This window comes from Hippocampus zosterae, chromosome 2, assembly GCF_025434085.1.
Source record: "Hippocampus zosterae strain Florida chromosome 2, ASM2543408v3, whole genome shotgun sequence".
Lineage (NCBI taxonomy): Eukaryota > Metazoa > Chordata > Actinopteri > Syngnathiformes > Syngnathidae > Hippocampus > Hippocampus zosterae.
The window spans coordinates 15,492,379-15,517,115 of record NC_067452.1 but is presented as its reverse complement, the minus strand read 5'-3'; the positions used below and the strand labels follow the sequence as shown (position 1 = coordinate 15,517,115).

The 24,737-nt window shown below is 46.1% G+C and overlaps 1 protein-coding gene across 2 annotated transcripts in view; it reads right to left on the bottom strand.

Annotated features, from left to right (window-relative positions):
• Positions 1-20,423, bottom strand: part of lrp1ab (low density lipoprotein receptor-related protein 1Ab) — a 95,182-nt gene extending 74,759 nt beyond the window's left edge. For both annotated transcript variants that reach the window (XM_052057913.1, XM_052057914.1), the window contains exons 1-2: positions 19,762-20,423; positions 5,694-5,834 (exon numbers count right to left, since the gene is read on the bottom strand). In XM_052057913.1, the coding sequence (XP_051913873.1) occupies positions 5,694-5,834; positions 19,762-19,834 (214 nt within the window). In that variant the 5' untranslated portion in view covers positions 19,835-20,423. The remainder of the gene's footprint in view (positions 1-5,693; positions 5,835-19,761) is intronic.
• Positions 20,424-24,737: the final 4,314 nt, after the last annotated feature.

Here is a 24,737-nt window from a genome sequence, read left to right as displayed (position 1 = left end):
CCCCAAAGTCAAGAAAAAAAAGGAACACCTTTCTGAAGTGTGTTTAGACATAGCCATTCTGCTAATTATATTTCCAGTCTAAAGGCGACCATCTCCAAACCATTGCTTTGGTGATCTATTCTTTCCAAGCTGGTGCCGTTGCAGCATTTGACTTATTCATGACTAACCTTTTTTTTGTGACCACACATAAGGAGTTCAAGATAGTTGTCCAGTTAGATACACTGAAGTTTTCCAGCTCATCTAGCATACATGTTTGTGTTGCGAGAGGAACGGTTGTATTCACGAGACCAGGTCTGCTAAAACCACATGACATTGTGAACTGTTAAGTCTTAGCAATTCAGCTATGGAATTCCAATGTCAGTGGATAGGCATACTGTACGTAAGGGGCTTTGAACATGCGTTTCCACTTATCTTGATCTAAGGACATTGGACTTAGGCTTAAAGTGATTGCAATGCACAGAAACACAGGGACGTTGTATTCAGCATGGTCATTCTTTGAACTAAACAGATGCCCAGCATGTTGTGCGATTCACCGATGAAATATATGAGTCCTAAGAGAGGACCGATGCACCACAAAGCATCTCTCCAGAGAAAGTCAAAAAGAGGAAGCTGGCAGCCCAGCCAAGCAGGACTTCATCAGTGCCCGGGGGGAAGCTGATTGAGCAAGAGGAAAGACTGGGAAGGAGATACGAGGAGCCAGGAGCCGAGCTTCTACGCCTGTTTTGACAGGCTAAGAAGAACACTGAAGAGGGCCACTTCAAAAAGAAGGAAAAAAGAAAAGGAGACGGTGCGAAGAAGACAGCGGCAAAGGGGAAGTGGTGCCTGAGTGGCGTGAGAAAGTCCCGCACGCTCTCTCCCTCCCTTTGTGTTGATAGGTCGGCGAAGATGAGTAGAGCTCCGGGCGGCAGACTGGGCCGGATTTACAAGGCTTTGCTCCTTCCTCTGTGGAGGCCGCATGTCACTGGCGACCCTGTCCCACATATGAATGCACGCCCCTTGCAAGTGCAGTTACATGACTGGGATTACAGGTTATAAAAAGGATTCCCCCACCTAATGAAGCTCAAAAGGCTGCCCACTACAGAAAGAGCTTTAAACCCACATAAAAACCATCTCTATTCTCCCTCTCGGCCTACACGCTAATCTGCTCATTTTCTCCTATTCAGAGCCCTTTTCTGTCAAATCATCTCCTCTCCACATGGCTCCTTCCCGGCCCAGGTCCTTCTGTGGTCATCTCCTCCTGCCTGGCACAGATAACAGAGAAGCACAGATAACTGCTAACCCCAGCAAATTTACATCATTGAAACAAAAGGACTCCTCAAATATAAGGTCATTTTGATCCTAAACCGGAAACTAAACATCTAACAGAGTGAGGAAGACAACTGTTGCATAAGGTTTTTGATGTTGAAAGGGATTCCTTTACGGCAAGCACTTCTCCCTGATGGGGAAAGTGCTTACATGCTAAGGCTTACTTTAAACATCTGTTCCCAGTCGCTGGCTCCACCACAATGAATGCGGTCCATGCAAGAATCATAATTGCATGCAGACTTGGGATGAAGAGATGGAGACAGTGGGGTTTTTTTCTTGCTGTCGTTTTTTTGTTTGTTTTAACTGAAAGGACTCCAAAGGAGTTAAGCAGAAAAACAATTGAAATTAGATTTCCGAAGCAGCATTCTTACTTTTAACACCATTCAAAAAATAGGAATAGACTTGACAACAGGGCTAGGCCTTTGTAGAATACATAAAGAAATAAAAACGAGCACAAATTTAATCCAGTGCCATATTTACAGTCCATGTGCTTGTTTTGAGTGTTGAGTAATAAACTCACACCTCACAAAAACACCCACATCATTTCAAAAGAAGCCTTAAATTATCCGCACGTGTGTGACAAGAATCCCTTCTCTTTCACTTTCTCTCTGCAGGAGAAAACACAAAGTGAACACGAGCAGCCACGGATACTTCAAAAGTGTCGATCCAGTACGGAGCAGGTTCACAGTCAAGTAGAGTGCATAAAGCAGCGCCCCGGGCATACTTGGCAGCCACTTCCCGCAGCCCTAGGCCGACTGCAAGTGAGACCAATTGAAGGCAAGCTGCGAGGGAGCATGAGAGAAGCCTCTGGAAGAGGACGACGCCTTCCCAGCTGTCGACGGCGACCCGGAAGAGCGAAGCGCTTATCATTTCCCTCAGACTGATGTCAATGTGACGCTATACAGCTGACCACATGCAGCCCGAGCCCGGCCAATACAGTGCATTTCGGAATGTCCATCGGTGAGCTCTCGGTCAGCTTCCTTGACGCCTTGGTGATGTCATGTTAAAACCCCGCGACAGTGTTTTTCCGAACCCGAGAGGTAATTACAGCACACATAAAGGATTTGGAAATGACAGGCAATTACACATTCAGACAGTATGATGCTTCATGTGCACTCGCTTGCAGCGCAGGTACCAAGAGGTGCGCATCTGAAGAGTCTCAGCAGACAAAAGCACACGCATGTTCAGGCAATTTTCGCACACTGTTGGCATCATAAACAAAACAGGTGGCATTTGGCGGGCAGCCAAAAAAAAAGGGCTGATATTGGAAGTTCTGTCTTTTTGCTTTTTAATCACGGTAAATGTAAAGTACGGGTTGCCAAAGTACAGTTCGCCCTATATAGGGTCATTAAACTGGAAATCATTTGTAGTCGCATTTTTTTTAAACTAAAAGATAAAAATGTCTCTCTCAACCAGACATGCTTCTAAACTATTTACAAAAAGGAATAACAACACAAAGATTCAATTCATACAAGACAAAACCCTAAAAATAAGAGGACAGTGAGAAAAGGAAGAGGAAGCTAAATCTTTGCTTCATAATATCTTTGGCCTTCCTTTGTGAAACCTGTACGCCTGGAGTTAGGAATGAACTTTGACCAGGAGATAATCTCGCAATTGTCGTCACAGTATTACAGCCTGTGAACGGTAACAAACTTGGAGGTCACGTTTCAATGAAATGTTTGTTTTGGGACTCTTTTTTTTCATCAAGTAAAAGATTTGGGGGGCAATAATTAGAGGACTCCGTATTCTTTTCAAACTAAAAGTCTCCAGATGATCCTCCATCGTATCGTAGTGGAAATCGGTCCTGACCCATTGAGATAATGACAATCTTTACTGCCTCAATAAGAGGTGAGCTGGCAACAGACTTCAGATTGCCTATCCTGATGCTTTCCGGTAAAGAGGGAAGGAATCAAGTGCAAACAGTTTCAGACTGTAAATGGCCAATCCCGGATGAAAAGACGGCTAACTTTCCGTTGCTCTGAGTCCCAGCAGGACTTTAAATAACCTTCTCCACCAAAGCCTCGTCACCATCGACGCTGTCACACACTATTCAACTACCGGTACATTGCTTTTCTTTCCCGTTGGACAGATTGTCTGAAGTCACAACCGTGTTGAGGAGACACCCAAACTTGCTCGTGGAAAAGAAAAAGTGCATTCATTTCACAAAGATGAATGCAATTATTCAAGCTGCTTCATGACTAGAGAAGCACGCTAACTAAACGCAAAGGCCCAGGCAGAATCCAGCGCATGGAAAGAGACAAATTGAGCAGAACGTCTATTGATGGTGCGGTCAAACGCAGCTCGGCAGCTCATCACGCAGAAGATGAAGAACACTTACTGTGGTCTGTCACCACTTTATATTAGCATTCAGATGATTTGCTGAGCAGAAAGAGAGACGTAATTAATGGTCCAAGCTTTTTTCATCAACGTAATTTTTTGAGATGTTCATGTTTTGAGTGTGTCACGCCACAGCAACACCGTACTTTAAATCACCAGTTCTTTCAATGACGTTACAATGCGGTTGAACATTGAAAGTCCCTGTAAAGTTCAAATAATGTGTCCTAAATTTGACATAGCCCAGAGAAGGGTGCTCTAAACGATCCTACCCAATTAGCACGTTTATAAAATGAGACTTCAAAATCATTACCCAAAAATCAAGACTTTCTTGTCCACCAAATCTGCTGAAACCAGGTCTCGATCAACTGTCAAATACCACCAACCTAGAGAAATGTTTGCAATTTTGTCCAGCATTTTTTTTATGTCCACACTTAACATCATGTCCACTTCAAGCCTCTGGTGGATGGAGTACATCCCACGAAGGCGTTGCAGGGCTTTTCAACGCTGTTTTGCGTCCACGCCAGTAGGAAACCGCTGTCCTAAAATGCTGTCATGTCAGACTTGTGGCTATTTTATTTTTTCCTGCCTTGCTCTTCCCGCCTCTCTTCATGACGTGCAAGCACTCACAAAACGTCGCTCAACGTCTTACTGTCACTCTAACTACTGACCCATCCTCCCACCAAAAAACAAAACGTTACATTGTGTTTACATAAAAACTACATACATAAAAACATTTTTTTTCTTTTACTGCTCAAGATTTGGATTATTTGGTCACTTGGTGGCCTATAATATTGAAAAGAATCAACTTTTTGCCCCAATCCACAATAAAAATCACATGACCGGCCTGGTTTTATGCTCACGTGATTGGATCATCCCTAACATAGAGAAAAATGCAAGTTCCCTCAGTGCAAAGAAAAGCTTTGAAAGGAGTCATCGGCCACCATAACAAGACCCTTAAAGCTGGGTGTCATCTGCCTGTCTGCCTCTCTGAGCTCATCCGCCCCTACACACCTGCCCGGCGCCTCAGGTCTGTGGACCAGTCTTTGTTCGAAGTACCAAGAAATAAACTGAGGCTCAGAGGGGATCGAGCCTTTTCTGTTGCTGGTCCCTCTCTCTGGAATGACCTCCCACTGAACATTCGGCAAGCCTCCTCGCTGCCCATCTTTAAAGCCCTCCTCAAAACTCACTTGTATTCTTTGGCGTTCGACTCAGCATGATTTTACGGCTTGGTGCTTTCCACCGCCTTTATTACCGATTCGTCTTACTGTTTATTGTGTATGTTAAATCGCTCCATGTACAGCACTTTGTATGCAGCGATGGCTGTTTGAAAGTGCTCTAAAAATACTGTTGTTGTTGTTGTTGTTGTTGTTGTTGTCCCTACATGTCAGAGTATTGGGAAAGTCCTGGTGGCGTGACAGTTGTAAGGTGCGTCACAGGTTGACAGTAAACTTGCAATGAAAGCCCACATATAAACAAAAAGAATGCTACGCCCAGCAGACTCCACAGAGGCAGCAACAGATGCGAGACGTTCGTAACCAGAATCACAGAGAGAGCACTCTGATCCTGCAACAGTCCAGACAAGAGCAGACACATCCCTGAACACTTTGACAAAACAAGGCTGCATAATTACAGCTATAATTCAGGAGAGCCCACAACTGGGAGCCCATGTCCTGCCTGGAAAGGGCAAAACACGGCCCTTATTCGGGCACCAAATTCACAATACCTAAACAATGAACAAGACTTGAGTCCCCTTAAGCCATTTAGTGGTGAAACGACCTATACGCTGAGATTACATCAGCCGCTCAAAAGTAAAAGATAAAGTATTGTAAGGGACACTGTGTTGAGTGAAGGTCATATCAAACATGACATTAATTAATCATTAACCATCAATTAAGTCAGTTTAGTCACACTTGACCATACAAGAGAGGGTGTAGCTCTGATCTTTTCAGGTGGAAATACTTAAATGCTGCTTAAATGTCCAATGCATGGTTAAGCCTTATGATGTGCAGTCATTAAAAAATAAATTTAAAAAAATACTTTTGTGGACTTACAGATGTCCGGGGACTCGTCTGAGCCATCTGGACAGTCCTTCTCCCCGTCACAGCGCCAGCCTTTGGAAATGCAGGTCGTCTGGTCCTTACACACAAACTGCTTCGGACTGCAGGTCCTGGTTTGGTCGTCGGCTTTGGGAGCTGAGGAGAAAAACAAATGACTTGTCACGAAAAAAAAAAATGTGTTGGGCTGCCAGTGGATGAAAATTGTTTCAAAATGTAACTCACTTCTCAAACAAGGTATCAACAAAAAGACAGTGGGAATTGGAATGCACTAGGCGGCTGAGCTGAGTGTGTGTTTTTTTTGTTGCTTTTTCTCACTCACATTTCACATTTCCAGATTCATAACGCTTTGATGGCATTACAGAGTCATTTTACAATGTTTTTTTGGGAGGGTGCGGGGGGTGACCCAAAGACACAGTCACTTCTGCAAAAACCTTCAGCACGTTTTCAAACAACAGTGGTGCCTTGTAGTGTTGGGGTTCTCTTGGTGTAAGTACTGTAGTCGTTTCTTTCACAGTTTTGACTCCTTTAAAAAGTTATTCAACTTGTCTCACAGATGAGCTTCGGAATGTCACAATGCAGAATCACATCACACTCTTATCGAGCCCGACCTGAGGGTAAACGATACGGGTGGGGCCTTGGAGTCAGTGAGGGATTGTTGCGGTGTACTGCTGAGAAGCGGCACCATGGCAACGCTCGTGATCCATCAGCAGTTTGACATTGCTGACCTGCTTTAAAGGCAGCTTGGAAAAGGGCTCCCTACATTAGTCAGCAGCAACAAAGCACAGGAAGGTGGGTCTTTGGATTGCACTCTCTTGGTACTTTGCTGTTTTGTGCACAGTAAAAAGAGCAACGAGGCAGGCAAGCCCGCTGCCTTGTGAAACATTCTCATGAGTTGGGGATGCGAGTTCAATGCAGAAAGATCCTGTGCACTGGACCAAACTGCTTGTCCTTCCCTTCAGACTCAACCAACAAGAGCTGCTTCGACCCATTTCCCAACGCCATTAGAGAAAACTTTTCACAAACGAGTGAATTCACTGATGTCAACGTTTATATTCATCAACTGGAATCCAACCAATCAAGTATGCTTTTCTACGACCGGAACGGCGCAGGAGAGAGTTTCTTTCAGCTGGTCTATAAAATGCGGGTTTGTAAACCACTATGATGACTAAAAGATCCTAGCAGATGGCAGCGACTGTTTTGGGTTTCAGATCAGCTCAGCTTTTAAGGAGAAGATAACGATTGGGGGGCAAATCTTGGCTCGTCACATTTATTAAGAGGGATAGAACACGTTGAAGTCCGAACAAGTTTCGACACCTCACACTCAAACAGAGAATGTACAGTATTTGTATGGTCCAAAAACAGGTGTCGCAGTAGAAAGTATGTGTTGCAATTGAGACAACTAGTGAGGCAGTTCGAGTGCATGAGGAGCCCCAAGTCAAACAAAAACACTGACGGTCACCTCTAGCCATTTCACAGTCGTGTTTTCATTGTAATATAGTTTGAGGTGTCACCAAATCAAAAAAATATATATATACTGTATATACAGTATATATATACACACACACACACATATTATATATTATATATATATATATATATATATATATATATATATATATATATATTGCGCGTCGTCCCGCACGCGGTCTGTCCTTCCGTCTGTCCCTTTTCAAAACGTACCTACTTCACCGCGCCGCTGCGCGCCGCCACTGCGCCGCTCAGGCAGTGGCTCACTACGATCGCGAGGGCATCTTAGGGAAAAAATGTTGTCTACCCACAAGCATTGCAATGAAATTGTTAGTTATTTAGTAGAGCTAAACATCTCTTTATTTTCGCGATAAGCAATGAAGATGAACAAAAAGTTGAACCAAGCAACAACACTTTTGTGGGCCGAAGGCCCACCTTACCAGTCTCCCGCAGGAACTAGCTGATGAGCCGCCCGGAGGGCGGCGAACCACCACCTTACCAGCCTTCCGCAGGAACTAGCTGATGAGCCGCCCGGAGGGCGGCGAACCACCACCTTACCAGCCTTCCGCAGGAACTAGCTGATGAGCCGCCCGGAGGGCGGCGAACCAGCTAGTATATATATATATAATATTCATTCATTCATTCATTCATTCATCTTCCGAGCCGCTTGATCCTCACTAGGGTCGCGGGGGGGTGCTGGAGCCTATCCCGGCTGTCTTCGGGCAGAAGGCGGGGGACACCCTGAATCGGTTGCCAGCCAATCGCAGGGCACACAGAAACAAACAACCATTCGCACTCACACTCACACCTAGGGACAATTTAGAGTGTTCAATCAGCCTGCCAAGCATGTTTTTGGAATGTGGGAGGAAACCGGAGCACCCGGAGAAAACCCACGCAGGCCCGGGGAGAACATGCAAACTCCACACAGGGAGGCCGGAGCTGGAATCGAACCCGGCACCTCTGCACTGTGAAGCCGACGTGCTAACCACTGGGCTACCGGGCCGCCATAATAATAATATATTATTATTAATATATTAATATATGCTAATATATATACATATTAATATTAAATTCACTGCTGTGCATGTCATGTCCTTTTCACAAGAATCTCATTTTTGCCAGATTTAGGTTAGAAACAGGTGTTTTGGGTCACAACAACCAATGCTGAACTCATAATGACTAAAGAACACACAAAGCACATTTATTTTCCTGGAGAAACAGTCCATCCACTCTTTCTTTTGGTTGATTCGGTCCTTTTGTTGACACAGGACACAAAACAATCACAGGACAATTTTTGTGGGGGTCTTGAAAGATCAATCCAAATGATCAAAAACGGTTGGACACAGGGGAAACATCCATCCATCCATCCATCCATCCATCCATCATCTACCGCTTATCCGGGGCCGGGTCGCGGGGGCAACAGCTTTAGCAGGGAAGCCCAGACTTCCCTCTCCCTAGCTACTTCTTCCAGCTCTCCCCAGGGGATCCCGAGTCGTTCCCAGGCAAGCTGGGTGACATAGTCTCTCCAGCGTGTCCTGGGTCTTCCTCGGGGTCTCCTCCCGGTGGGACATGACCGGAACACCTCACCGGGGAGGCGCTCAGGAGGCATCCGAATCAGATGCCCAAGCCACCTCATCTGGCTCCTCTCGATGTGGAGGAGAAGCGGCTCGACTCTGAGGCCCTCCCGGATGACTGAGCTTCTCACCTTATCTCTAAGGGAGAGCCCGGACACCCTGCGGAGAAAACTCATTTCAGCCGCTTGTATCCGGGATCTCGTTCTTTCGGTCACGACCCATAGCTCGTGACCATAGATGAGGGTTGGGACGTAGATCGACCGGTAAATTGAGAGCTTCGCCCTTTGGCTCAGCTCCTTCTTCACCACGTCAGACCGATACAACGTCCGCATCACAGCAGACGCTGCACCGATCCGCCTGTCGATCTCTCGCTCCCTCCTGCCCTCACTCGTGAACAAGACCCCAAGATACTTGAACTCCTCCACTTGGGGCAAGATCTCCTCCCCGACCCGGAGGGGGCACTCCACCCTTTTCCGACTGAGGACCATGGTTTCAGATTTGGAGGTGCTGATTTTCATCCCAACCGCTTCACACTCGGCTGCGAAACGCTCCAGTGAGAGTTGGAGAGCCCCGTTTGAAGGAGCCAGCAGCACCACATCATCTGCAAAAAGCAGGGATGCAATACTGAGGCCACCAAAACGAACCCCCTCAACGCTTCGGCTGCGCCGAGAAATCGGCGACAAAGGGCAGCCTTGGCGGAGTCCTACCCCCAATGGAAACGATTCCGACTTACTGCCGGCAATGCGAACCAAACTCTGACATCTGTGGTATAGTGACCGAACAGCCCGTATCAGGGGCTTCGGTACCCCATACCCACGAAGCACCCCCCACAGAACTCCCCGAGGGACACGGTCAAACGCCTTCTCCAAGTCCACAAAACACATGTAGACTGGTTGGGCGAATTCCCACATACCCTCATGGACCCTGCTAAGGGTGTAGAGCTGGTCCACTGTTCCACGACCGGGACGAAAACCACACAGCTCCTCCTCAATCTGAGACTCGACTTCCTGATGGACCCTCCTCTCCAGCACCCCTGAATAGACCTTACCAGGGAGGCTGAGGAGTGTGATCCCTCTGTAGTTGGAACACACCCTCCGGTCCCCCTTTTTAAAACGAGGGACTACCACCCCGGTCTGCCAATCCAGAGGCACTCTCCCTGTTGACCAGGCGATGTTGCAGAGGCGTGTCAACCAGGACAGCCCCACAACATCCAGAGCCCTGAGGAACTCCGGGCGGAACTCATCCACGCCTGGGGCCTTGCCACCGAGGAGCTTTTTAACCACATCGGTGACTTCAACCACAGAGATAGGAGAGCCCACCTCAGAGTCCCCAGGCTCTGCTTCCTCCAAAGAAGGCGTGTTGGTGGAGTTGAGGAGGTCTTCGAAGTACTCTGCCCACCGGTTCACAACGTCCCGAGTCGAAGTCAGCAGTGCCCCATCCCCACTCTACACAGTGGTGTTAGTTGTGCACTGCTTGGCCAGTCGATACCCGTCAGCTGCCTCTGGGGTCCCACAGGCCATAAAGGCTCGATAGGACTCCTTCTTCAGCTTGACGGCATCCCTTACTGCTGGTGTCCACCAGCGAGTACGCGGGTTGCCGCCACGACAGGCACCAACCACCTTACGGCCACAACTCAGATTGGCCGCCTCAACAATAGAGGCACGGAACATGGTCCACTCGGGCTCAATGTCCCCCGCCTCCCCCGGAACATGGGAAAAGCTCTGTCGGAGGTGGGAGTTGAAACTCCTTCTGACAGGGGATTCCGCCAGACGGTCCCAACAAACCCTCACTATTCGTTTGGGTCTGCCAGGACGGACCGGCATCTTCCCCCACCATCGGAGCCTACTCACCACCAGGTGGTGATCAGTTGACAGCTCCGCCCCTCTCTTCACCTGAGTGTCCAGAACATGCGGCCGCAAATCCGATGATACAACTACAAAGTCGATCATCGAACTGCGGCCTAGGGTGTCCTGGTGCCAAGTGCACATATGGACACCCTTATGCTTGAACAAGGTGTTCGTTATGGACAATCCGTGACGAGCACAGAAGTCCAATAATAAAACACCACTCAGGTTCTGATCGGGGGGGCCGTTCCTCCCAATCACGCCCCTCCAGGTATCACTGCCATTGCCCACGTGAGCATTGAAGTCCCCCAGCAGAACAAGGGAGTCCCCAGCAGGAGTACTCTCCAGCACACCTTCCAAGGACTCCAAAAAGGGTGGGTATGCTGAGCTGCTGTTTGGTGCATATGCATAAACAACAGTCAGGACCTGTCCACCCACCCGAAGGCGGAGGGAGGCAACCCTCTCGTCTACTGGTGTGAACCACAATGTACAGGCACTGAGCCGGGGGGCAATGAGTATGCCCACACCTGCTCTGCGTCTCTCACCGTGAGCAATTCTAGAGTGGAAGAGAGTCCAACCCCTCTCGAGAGAACTGGTACCAGAACCCAGGCTGTGTGTGGAGGCAAGTCCGACTATATCCAGTCGGAAATTCTCTGCCTCACACACCAGCTCAGGCTCCTTCCCTGCCAGAGAGGTGACATTCCATGTCCCAACATTCTGCAGCCGAGGATCGGACCGCCAGGGTCCCCGCCTTTGGCTGTCGCCCAGCTCACATTGCACCCGACCCCTTTGGCCCCTCTCATGGGTGGTGAGCCCATGGGAAGGGGGACCCATGTTGCCTTTTCGGGCTGTGCCCGGCCGGGCCCCATGGGTGTAGGCCCGGCCACCAGGCGCCTGCCAACGAGCCCCACCTCCAGGACAGGGGAAACACTGCTTTAAAAACATCCGGCAGTGAATGAGTTCATATATGTACCTAACATAAACACGGCGCACCAACTGAAATCGATTTCAATGAGCAAAACAAGATTCTCTGGACTTGGAAAGGCCACGGGTCCAGGGCACCACAGCACTTCTGATGGCAAGAGACACACCGAGTGCAGATGATTGCTTGGTTCCTCCCCCATGCAGGTATACTGGCCCAATTCTATTTCATAGTCAAGCGCCAGCCATAGGTTGGCGGAATGACGCAGGGAAATATCGCGACTGAGCCGGCCGGCGTTTGTTTCCTTCATCAATTTCATTCAACCTTCAACTGTCAGCCCAGCGATTTGGAAATGGTAAATGCTCTTTTCTACCTTTGGTACTCAAAGCACTTTATACTTATTGACCTACTGATGACACAACTTCATAAGCAACTGGGGGCTCAGTATCGTGCTCAAGGACAATGGCTGGGGATTGAACCCCCAAACTCTGGGTTGGGAGACAACCATTCTGCCACACAGCCACGCCGCTTTGCCCAGTTCCACATCAGTTCGAATGGGAAGAATGAAAATGGTTCTCTTCGTTTTGTGCATCTGTACTGCAGCAACGCTCTGGGAAGGACAGTAGCAAAGGTCTCATTGTGATTCTCAGCAGGCACGAAGGACTCTCTAGCCCTGGATGACTCGCCTCTCCTACGTGCTTGGCAGGCAGACAGCTGTTGGAGGGTAGGCGCCAAACGGGATGGCAATTAAATCACAGGAACGCATCAAACTCGTGTATCATTGCAGTCAGGTCCCTTTTTGGCTGCCCCACTGAAGCGGTTTAGGGGTCTTACTTTGAAGGGACAAGTAAGCATGTCTACATCAAAAACTGTAACTCAAGAGTGCCTTGCTCACACAAAAACCAAAACTGCATTTAAAAATGTTTTGTGGTGTAATAATGTCACGCAATGAACACCGACGGATCGATACATGGTGCCCTAAGAGATAACAGTGAGACGGTGATCAAACAACGGGTGCGGAGTGTTGATTGAATGTGTTTCGAGGACGTGAGTGAATACAGACACTCCAGGGAGGAATGAGAAGGGAGTTTGCTAGCCATGGTCTCAGTCCAATTGACTGACTCCTGAGCTTGTCAAATGAGTAAAAGCATCGAAGCCGTTGCGAGACTTCTTGGGTGATGGCGTGCTCTCGCAATCTTCGTTACAAAGTGACTGGACCGGGCCCCGAGTTCCTCAAGTGTGGGCGTCAAACTGTAAATAAAACAGTGCGGGGGGGACTTGCAGCCTCACCAGAGCTCCTCCAAAGCCCATGAAAATATTTCACACAGAGATGCGATTTGTGGATTCGGCCAGCAATTCCCTTGTATTCCAAAGTCAAATGCGACAACAAGCGAGCGACTTTTGAAAGAGGCTGACATGTTGAACTATTCAAGTCCAACAAAAGGAAATGAAAGGAAACCCGGGTTATGGCAGCCAACAAATAAGGATTAAACTAAGAAGATTAATAAAATTAGAAGGTTCTTACCAAGACAAGGGGATGAAAAGGTCATTACTCAACAGTAGTCAGTAAAAACAAGCAATGTACTAAATTTTAAATGAAACCTTTGGCAAAGGAACGACACAGTTCCTTTATTTAAATGGTTTGACATGCAAACAGTTAGGAAATTAGACATCCAACAAAGATGGGGTCGAAAACGACTTTGCTCCGCCCAATTCCCATGAGATGAGCTAATGTGCAGGTACAGCTTCTCTCGAGTGGCTGTGCATGTGCATCCAAGTGCGTGCATGCATGTGCGCGCTCGGACTTTGGCTGGAGTCTCTGCACAAAAAAAAAAAGAAAGAAATTTGCACCAGGGCCAATCACCATGATGTTACACCTCCGGTTTCAGAGGTATGCAGGCAATATACAAGCAGAGAAAAGAAAACAATTTCCAACCTCCTCAGATGCATTTGACCCTATTGGGCACATGCGCACATTTGTATATTGTACTGTGTGATCATGCTGAGTGATTAATTTGCGTCAACCACACACAACCTTCCTGGTATGTGGTTCTGGCTCAGGCTGGCGGATTTGGTTGGATTCTGAGTAAACTGCCGGCTGTACGGCGTGCACATTGGATTTCCTCATGCAGGGCCAGCAGAGCGCCGCGCTGTCCAAACAGTGCACACTGAAGTGCCCGAAAGCACTGTTCATGGCGAAAAGCATTCAACATGAGCGAGTGAGCAAATGCACAAACGTACACCAAGTCCCACTCTGACAGTTACATCACTACAGGGAGACTTTAGGAGACAAAGGAAATAGTTTGGAACCCGTGTCTTCATATTAGGGAAGTAAAATCAGGAAGTGATTTGGATGATTTCAATGTGCGCCGAAAAAAAATGTCCTAACAATCGTGAAGGCTGAAAGAAAGCCTGTCGGACGGAGCAGGATGAGGTGTTGATCCAAGCCGCGCAGGCCTCCGGTCACCATCACCAGCTGGGACACAACAATGACCAATCTCTCCCCCCGCCCAATATGTCTCTCTCAATATGGCCATCACTTCAAAACTAATTCAATGCAGGGACATTCTGGCACCTTCTAATTGATGTCATGTGTGAAACAAAAAAAAGGCAAGGCATGACTGTACAGGCGAACAGCTTTACAGTTGGATTACAATGAAAGGTTCACTTCCAGGCTGAAAAACAGGCAAAAAATGTGCAGGTCCTCCCACTTTTCTCAGAAATAGTTAGTGGTCTTGAAGTACGACACATCACTTAAATGCTAATTTTAGTCCAAGGCAAATGTCATACAGCCAACGTTAAATCCTTCTCAATTGACTCATTAGACTAGGAATAATGGCCAGTCCAAGAGTAAAGACATTTTTGAGACACCTTGTACATAATCCACAGCTCACAAGCTTCATGTCTGTTGGCTGGTGGGTGAGAGATGTTTTCTGTTTTTGTTTTGTTTTGTTTTAATCAAGACCGCTATGTAGTAATTGATATTTCGCTGATGTTTGATGAGATTTTCTTCTTTTTTTATGCATGTCAATTACTTACTTCTCTGGCTTGGGGCACTTCCAAAACACAGGTCTTCCATGCGCAGTACGGTGGCTGAATGCATCCTGAGTGAATTTTGGTGAAACCTAAAGTTACTTCTCTCAAAACAAGCGTCATGTTGGTTCAACGTATTGCCCCAAATCAAGTTAGGAGCTCAGCCATATGATGGAGCTGTGTTTGTTGGACCGCTGTTAAAAGTTACTGATAATGCGGCTAAAAGATGACAGCCTTGAGGAAAGGAATAAATCGGTGTCTCGATGAATTTGCTTCATAGGACTATCGCAAAAGTAGGGCACACAAAGCGTCTTGTTCTTTTCCTCTTTTGAGGAAATGAATTCTTCCAAGCAGCGACATCATGTAATTAGACCCCCACCACCCCACCCCACCCAAGGTCAAATGTAAAAGCGGTGCAGCCTCACACACTTGAGCCGGATCCCAAAGCAAGACTATTTGCATTATGAGGAACAACATGAGGAGAAAGAGGGCAGATGGAAGTTGTTATTCCTGCATTTTTGTGCCGCATTAATAATTCAGATGGAGCACAGTCAAGGCCTTTGGGATGTATTATGGAATGAGAAAGTCAAGTTAACCAAGTATGCATAGCAGCTGAAAAGGGTATGAAGACCAACGCTGCAAAGTATTCACCATTCCAACTGTAGACAGAGGCATTGACAATTCCTTTCAGACAGCGGCAATTACCTAAACTTTATTGAAGTTGAGCATGAGCCGAGCATGAGCCAAGAACTTCAATAAAAACATGCTTCAATATTGTCATCGTGTTTTCTTCACCCGTGATGTTGCATGTCATAAAAACGGCTCTCATTAGCCTAATGCATGCCTGTGAATATTGTTATATTACGCATCTTCATGTGCTGCTACACCATTAGTGTTGTTTAAAGGATTATAACCCTGCAACACAGGGGCGTTTCGTTAACCCGTCTATGGTGTTTCATATTACATGATTACATACAAGCTAGTGAACTTTAAGGCAAAGTTATGTGGCTGCGTTTAATATACAATGTGCAGTTTTCTTTGGTTTATGTTTAGGTTGGCAGAAAAGCTGTAGTGGGAATTGAAAAAAAAAAACAGTTTGACACCTGTTTTTCGAAGAGTTGTTCACAATCAGACAAACTGCTGCCTGTTGAGGACTCAGCAAAGAAATGGCCAAACCGACAGACGGACTGACCAACGGACGGACTGACGGACCAACCGATTGATAAATAGCAAACTAGTTTGCAGTCAAAAGAACAACATGAACTCAGCTATGGGAAGTTGAGCATCAACTTGTGGAAGCAGGAGTTCGGAACATTTGGTTTCTTATCTAAAGCTAACTGATTAATTGTTTCATTGATAGACCGTTAATTTCCCCCATCGTGAATCAAGGTGATTCCAATGATCCCTGGTTTGTAGCCCATGTCACACTCTGTCCACCTGTGCACGATGCCCTGTGACTTCGAAGAAAATTAAGCCTTGACATTTTACCTCTGCAGAGCGAGTGTTCAAATTAATACGACCCCCCCGCAATTGAACACTTTACAAACGCTAAACAAAATTTTGGGTGGTCAGCTGCGGCCCTCGTGGAAGGAGTTGACTATTGGTGATGTTCGGCTGCCAAGCAGCACTCACAGCCGCTGCAGGTGTTGGGAAAACATCACAGCCTCCTGTCACATTTCAACAAGACTGGGTGCTACTGTGCGCCATTCAATAAGAGTGACGTTATTGTCACGTCTGTAAAGGCACATCGCTTCACATACGCACTCATAGTCCAGTGTGAGAGTTGGTCACTTTGTGAAAGGAAGAGAAGAATGGGACATTATCAAGAGAAGAACCAATGCCTGTGAAACACTCACAATCTTTCCCTTTTAGGGATGCGGATAAACACTCATGTGGTAAGCAGAAAACAGCAATTGCACCACACCCCGGCTTTTGGGAATCAACAAACGCTCTTTCATCTGCGGACTCTCACACTTACAGTATGTGTGCGACGTTGATGCACCTCTGATGTTTGGTCACGGTTGAGGGAAGTGAAGGGGTGGAAGCAGGCTACTTTCAGCACCTTTGGACTGAGTATTTATCATCTCACAGAAAGGGAAACACCAAAATGGCCACCAATCGCAGTTACAATTTCAGGTAACTCTAAGGTCTAGAGTCAGATGTTTGCCGTGCCAGTTGGACAAGAAAGGTGAGGCCAGGTGCAATTAAAAGGTTTCGGCAAAACGAGTGTAGGCTGCTGAAGAATTTAAAGTCTGGCCCCCGAGCCACATTCGCACTTTTCACTACAGTCAGCGTGCCGCTCCGAAATGCTGCTGAGGTCAATTATGCGAGTTGACTCATTAATATGCCAGCAGGGTGATCGTGATCAGGAACCCTTCCAATGGCAGCAGCAGGATGTCCAGTATCATCTACGGCTCCTTCCCATGAAGTTGATTTTTAGGACATCCAATGGACAATTATTATTATTATTATACAATTACTGTATATCACCTGTGTCAAACTCAAGGTGCGGGGGGCAGATCTGGCCCACCATAGCATTTCATTTTTCTTGACTTCTGATTTCATAATGAGTTCTTTATCCATCAATTTGTTACGTACTGTGCACAGTGTGTCATCATTTGAGGAGTTACATTGATATGGTTTCCCAGTCAGAATGGCCCTCCGAGGGAAACCGCAACTACAATGTGGACTGTGATAAAAAAATGAGTTTGACACCGCGGCTTTATACTATTGATGCCCAGAAGTTTGGGAAATATTCAATTTCCGAGCAAATTGAAAGTGATGGTGTATTGCTGGGTAGAAAGTCAAGTGAATTTCAGTGACAAGTAAATGTGGTGTTGCTGTGTGTTTATACTGTATGTTATGTGCATGTTTTTGGAGGGCCATTGTGTATCCCACTTTTTACATTAAAAAAAACAAAAAAGAACGGACGAAATTGTAAATAAAATTATTTGCTGACCAAGAAAAAAACAATAATTTCAATGAAATGTGGTTTCTCTAAGCACCATTATGTTGCTTTCAACAATGACAAGAGCATTTGTAATTTGCCAGTTTATTCAGGTCAATTCCCATTTTGAAAATCCCTGAACTTTGTCAACTCTCATCCACTCATTCCGCAGCCTGTTTGTCGTCATGATCCCATTTAAATCAAATGCGGTGAAATGAGGTGAGCATTTGAACTGACTATTTTAACAGCTAAAGTCTACAGACGACAGTGTGGTTAAGACAGCAGCTCTTACTTTGAGGCAGTTCATTCAAGTCGGTCCTGCGCTCGACTTGACGCAGCACCTTTTCTGGCCAGAACACTATAAAGGCAGCACTTTTACAAGCGCCACAGTACCGCCACAAGTAAAAGTCGTCTGTTCAGCAGTGAACTGTTTTGACTTTTTGACCTTCCTCTTGCTAATCTCCTCTCATTCATAAAATACAGCTGTGCCCGCCCCGCCCCCCCAACCCCCGCGGTCTATCATTTGGACTCTGGAGGAGTTCATTCTGGTCTTTGGACGATGTCAAACTCAAATTCAGATCAAACAGGCGCCGCTTAACCCTCGTAGTCCACCGCTTGCGATAAATGTAAAATTATGTCTTTGAATCAAAGGCAAAGGCATTCGGAAAAACACGAGAGAGCTGAAACGTATGGGGGGGTTCTAAAATGGCCTAAATTTCATGACGTCACCGGCTGATAATTCTCAGGCATTGCAGCAATAATAAAAAAGGTTTTGATTCCGTAATCTTCACAATTTACATATTTTGCACCATAGAGACCCATTATAATTCATATTTTTGAATGCATCGTAAACCTAATGTGTAAACAGGCATTTCACGCGATTTTTACGTCAATCGCTTTGTTTTCACTTGAACAGACGTATGCATGCCACATTGTTGGGTTGAGGTCATTCCAATTGTGCAACTTTTTGGTGGCGCCAGACGATCGCAAATGAGTTTGCCTTTTTGCAGGAGGCTTCAAACCAATGCATTTTACATGAACATGTCCGGTCGGGATTGTTAGTAGGGCTTGGTTGGGACCTCCAGACACAATTTTTTTTTCCTTTTGCAATAAATAAAGAATAAAAAATCCCAAAGAACTAATAAAAACTATATATGTATGGATAGCACAGATGCCTCTGAACATTTTGAGTGTTTGAAAAAAATAATGTTTGTATAACACAAAATACATCATTACAAAAATTGTAAAATGCGTAACTTGGGGTTTTTTTTCATTTGAAGGACCCAAGGGTTAAGTTGACCCTGAAGAACAAATGTAGATCTTGCATATGATTTGCAGGCCCCTACTCCTCGTGTGATGGAAGCACAGGTCCGTTACAACAAATGCTTCCAGCAGAGGTTTATTTCACTTTTCAACCCCCCCCTCAGCAGCCCCATCTAAATTGGATTAATGGTCTCCCTGTGCCCAGATGTTACACACTACGGATGGGAGGAGTTTTGTGACTTTTGTAACCCTAGCTATGGCATTCGCTGGGAAAAAAAGAAACTTCAGTTGGTACATCAGTTACCTTTTACAATATCTAATTCCAAGAAAAGTATGCATACAGTCCACACTGACTCCTCTAAATGAAGCTCATTCTTCCTTTGCGGTCCAAACTATTGCACATGCAATTTGTGTGTGCTAAGTAACACAGTGTGGAGGACAAATCATAGTGACATGACAATGTGACCCAATGCATGCCTGCAAGTTGGCCACCTCAACAGGTCCAGGCTGTTCAAATCTCGTTAGTCAAGTCAAGGACCTGCAATGTCATTATTTGATGCCACGCTGTGCTGTCAGTGATCCCTCAGAGGGAAACACAATCACGAGTAACACGACCAATCGTTCATAATGAACACATAGTGTAGCTACATTAAAAGGGGAATTGTGGTGAGGGGGGTACACAAGGAGAATATGTCTGATTGTGGTATCTCGTGCTCTCAGACGGGTTCTTCTACCTGCTCATTTTGGGAACGACCTCGTGGTCGTCTTTGCTTTGAAAAGTAGGCCCTTGAACCCAGATCAGATCTCGGCCAATTGCTTGTTTTTGTGTGCGCCACTTTCACTGATGAATGAATCGATCGTGGCATTCGAAGGAGGTTGTCTGCCGCTGTGTTGTCGGCGTCGCTTTGTGTGTGCGTGTGCACTGCTCGGGCCTGTGTTTTGGATACCCAAAATCAAGTGGTCACGTTTCTTTTGAGTATGACAGTGCACGAGCAACCAGCAGGCGACTTACGTTCGGCAGCACCGTTAGGAGAGATGACCCCCAGGCTGAGTAGAAATCCAAAATAGAGCCAGCCCATCGCCATCTCCTGAGCGATGCCCCGACGGTGCTGCTATTGGCAAATGAGCAGTGGAGGCTGTCCGGGGGACTTGACTGGATCTCCAAACCCAAAGTAGCCCGATCGAGCACCTCATCCGAGCCCCAGCTCCGATGATCCGACTGGGATCGTGCGTTCGTCGAGCTGCAGCCTCAGTTCAGCACGCCTCCTCTTTTTCTTCTTCGAGGGTGGAACGAATGGAGACGCCGCTCACGTTAGACGAGGCGTTGCAGCAGCACTGTCATGTATAAAGTATTGGAAAGGGCGCTCAGCTTTCAAACATGATGCACGGTGTGGCTCCTCTCAGGCAGCGCACACTCAACACCACGCCACCACTGTTACGAGCTCGCACTCACTCACTCACACTAGCACGCGCACACACAGAGACGCAGACGCGAGCACACCGGCTTCCCTCACGGGATTCCGCAAATAAAATCACGGGCAAACACAAAATGCCCAAATAAAAGGCGCTTTCGCCTCAGGAGCGCATAAAGTGTCTCCTCAAACGTGCAATCGAATGAGTGGATGCTAAGTATCCAGCTCCGAGGACCGTTGACGAGCCTGTGACGTAACCAGCTTGATTCCACACGAAAAAACGGGAGGTGAACGGCGTAGGGCGTCTGCGCATGCGTCAGCACACCTCCCTTTCCCTACTATTTCATGCGCCTTTTTACCCCACTGTCAAGGGGGGCAGGCGTGGGGTTGGGGAGTGGGGCTCAATTTAAGACCTTTGTACTGTATGGGCCTCACCCTTACACGTCTACGTAGACTGCATTCATTGCTTTCCGATTAAACTGGATCATACTTGACAAATTTCAATAGTTGGATAAATTTTGTACAATATTATTTGTAAAAATGCCCAAAAGAGGAAAATGACCATTGAAAAAAATGTCAACGTGTTTTCATTCATGTTTTGTTTCACCGCTTATTGGCACACTACAGTTATTTCGTAAACGACAAGACCAAGTCGTCGAGTGTAGCCCGCTGACTGCAGCTCTGCTTTTTATGATAAACAGCGTCCCCTGGTGGTGAAGAATTTGGCAAAAGACTGGCCAGTAAAGAGAGAAGACTGGGGAATTTTTGAAGTTTGTTCGATCGCTGTTTTCTTGAGAATTTGAAAATATAATATTCAAACGAGCAGAGTAAATTTGGTGCTTTAGAAAAACACGGTTGTTGAGTTGTAGATTTTTTTTCATTTCAATTTTATCAGCGGCGCTGTATTTCAAATTCTAAGTACCTAAAGCTGGTAGTACCAGAAGGTTTAATGATTGTGTAAGTTGAGGGGTTCGTAGGTTTTGGGATGGATTGCTTTACGTTTGGAATGGGTAAAAAAAAAGGGAGAACGACTTCATTGAACACAGCTTTTTTTGTTTTCATGGATCACATAAAGACACTGGAGTTTAACGGCATTTTTGTCAATTTATTTTATGTTGCGAAATATATAAATCAGCGACACTTAAGAGAAGGCCATGAAATATATTACACTCAACGACATCCTAACATTCTCCTTTTAAATGGTCATCATCTGCAATAAGCCATGTAATCTTATTTAGTTGATTGTAAGGCTGCCCCCGTTCAACGATCGTGCAGATTCTTATATACAAATATAAAGTATAAATATTGTTATTGATATTTACAAATATTGACAGGAGGTCGCAAAATCTGCAAATTTGTATGTATTGAAATATATTTGGAAAGCCAACTGAAATCAATGTGGTTTTATTCCCTCATAATATCAAAAGGGAATACTGAAAGACTATCACAGTTCTTTGTTGAGCAGTTTTCTATGTTGAATAATCTCAACCTGCAGGGGACGCTGAATACGTGTGTAAGTGACGTTAGTTCGAGAGTACTCGTTTTAAACAATAACCAGTCGATATTCGTGTTTGCGTGTGCGCGTGTGTGTGCATGTGTGTGTGTGTGTGTGTGTGTGTGGGTGAGTGTGGATTACATCCATCCAACCGCTTTCTCTTGTATGAAATTCAAGAGAGGAGCGATGAATGATTTATATTTTTTCAAGGAAAGTGTGAGAGGACTTTTGCAAATAAGGAGATGTTCACAAATGATGACTTTTTTGGTTCAGAATGTGCCCCCTGGTTCTCACTCGCATTTAATAGTGGCCGCCAAAACAACAGGTGAGTGTTTAAGGCAAACTGATAGGAGGTTTAGTGTCACTAGAACGAACATGCCCTTTCGACTCTTTTCTTTTCACCTCTGTTTACCTAAATCACACAGGAGAATGTTAAGTATGTGGGGAATCTGTGGGGGGCGGGGGTTGGGAGCCCCAAGTGGGTGATATTTGAAGAATCCCTGAATACTTGGTCCACACAAAAACAGGATAGGGATAGTTGTGGCAATAGGGTATTTTAAGGAACTGGCCGGTACCTGTTTTGTAGGCCACTTTTAAGGGTCATCGCAGGCCACCGCAGCTATTGTTGTCGTTGTTGTCACTCCGCCATGTCAACACAGTGAATCAACAATTGCCAGTGTCAGCGCAACCTGAGAGCACCCTCTTTGTCATATGGAGGCCGACGCCAGCATGCTTTGTGGGAGACGGCCTGAAAGCGCGCCAGCATAAACACTCCCAGACCACATGTTCTCTCAGGGCAGAAGGGCTGGCTTCTCTCCAGCCACATCTGCACACAATCCCCAAGCTTTTAGTTAGCCAGCTGAGGAGGGGGGAGGAAAGGGAAAAGAAGCGTTCCCAGACTGGAAGAACCTGCTTTTTCTGTGATTGTGGTGTCAAGGATGAAGGTGCCGACATCTGGCCCAGTCCATGAGGAGGCAAATCACCAGAGATCTTTGTGATGTAGATGACAAATTCTATGAAGGACATGTCTGAGCACCACACGGGGTCTGCTCCTTGAATCCACTCGTTAGTCGAGCTCCTCAATCTTTGGATGGATTGCAGCATACATCAAACTCCCGATAGTCACTGATGGTGTCGTAGTACACTCGCCTGACTTATGTGTGGGCAACTTGGGGTCCCCACGTCCCTTGTGAATGTGGTCTGCGACTGGCTGGCAAACAGTCGAGGGTGTCGTCTCCCTTCCGGCTGAAGTCAGCCGGGATAGGCTCCAGCAACTCCCCGCGATCCCTTCAGTATAAGCGGTGAAAATAGACAGAGGGATCAAGCTACTGACTGTCAACCACAATCGGCATCTGGAGATGCAACACATGCAGTTATTTGTGTTATTACTCAACAGATGCCACTCTGGAATGCGCCACCTTTGATCAAAAGAATCTATATGCTTCACATTATGCCTATATCTAATTATACAGTATATTGACAAGTGCCCACCATGTGTCCCACTCACAAGGTTGGGGTTGCTAGTGAAATGTGGCCCGGTGCGTGTTTTCAGAGTGAGGCAATTACCGAGCGAGCTATTTTGACAACACCTGAGGAATGCCAAGCATGTACCGGCAGCCCGCCTTCTCCCAACCGCCACCCCGACCCCCACCATCCCCCTCCCATCCCACCTCTGCATACCTCCCCCATACACAAGTCCCTGGCAAGCATTCCCCATCCACTGGCAAAGATCAGCTTGACATTTTCAGCAGTCCGGATTGGTAGATACCAGCAGGTGTTGTGTGCTACTGAAGCTGCTTGACCAGAACAACACACACAACGGATTGCTCTTTTTCAAACATCTTGATCAACTCAAGTTTGGATTGGCTGTTTAATTCTGAAAGACTCTGTAAAGTAGATTCAGAGATTTGCTTCTAAATATGTTTGACATGTTGGAAGACAACTGCTGACAAAATTTGCAAGACTGAGAGAACAATGTAGTACTCCCTTGAGGAGATCTAGCATTAAACTGTTCCTCCACATTTCAGTTTTACTGATTTTTGGGGGTTTGGCTAAAACAGGGCCGAGTGATGCGCTTTGGCATCCGTCAGGAATTGCCCCACTCCCACAACTTGAGACCTTCATTCACATCCGTGGTTGTCCAGCGTGATTGACATGTGCAGTTAGCTAGCTAGCTATGCCTACAGACCGAAAATGACATTCGCATGACCACTTTCGAGTGCCTCGTTGTCAGCTGTGAATGTACACACATGACAAGGCAGAACAGTGAGGGTGGAAAAAAAGCAGCCACGCTGGCATGGCTGCTTCAGAACGCCTCAAAGGCATGGAATGCAAAAGGCCTGCAACATCACGTGGGATATATTCCATCCAGTGGAGGTTTCAAGTGGATATATTTTTGTGGCACAAACATGTCGTTATGTGTAGTGTCAGCATAGGAATGCTGTTGGTCAAATGTCATCAATTTCAACATGCAGATTTTGCGCCTGGTATCTGAGTGACAGATGACAGGTGAGCAGGTTTCAGCGCATTTTCAGCACATTCAGCAGACACGCCCACAGCATTAAAACGAGAGCAGGGATGTCAAACAAATTTTTTTTTGCTTCGGGCCACATTGTGGTTTCGGTTTCCGTTATGGCTGTGAAACCATTTAAAGAAGTCAAGAATAATGGTTTATTCATCTATAGTTACTCTAATGAGGGGTTTGGTCACAAGAAAATGCAGACAATATTGCTCTTATTTTTTACGTATGAAAATTTGGGACAGGTTGTAGCAAGCATCATAGAAGTTGACGTGTTTGATGTGCTTTCGTGGGCCGCATGTAGCAGGCCTTGAGTTGGCCACGCGTGAACCAAAGGTATCGGTACTCAGTATTCGTGTTTACTCAGAGTGAATACTTGTCCTGTTATCGGACTGAAAACTAAGTGGTATCAAACATACATACTTATTTGATTTACTTGCTGATTAGAAAAAAAAAATCATTCAATATGATAGAGTTGTTAACAACGTTCTTCTCTGAGTATGTCAAATTTAGAAGGCATTTATTTTCACTTTAAAGGGTTTCTACAGCTCTACGGTACAGTA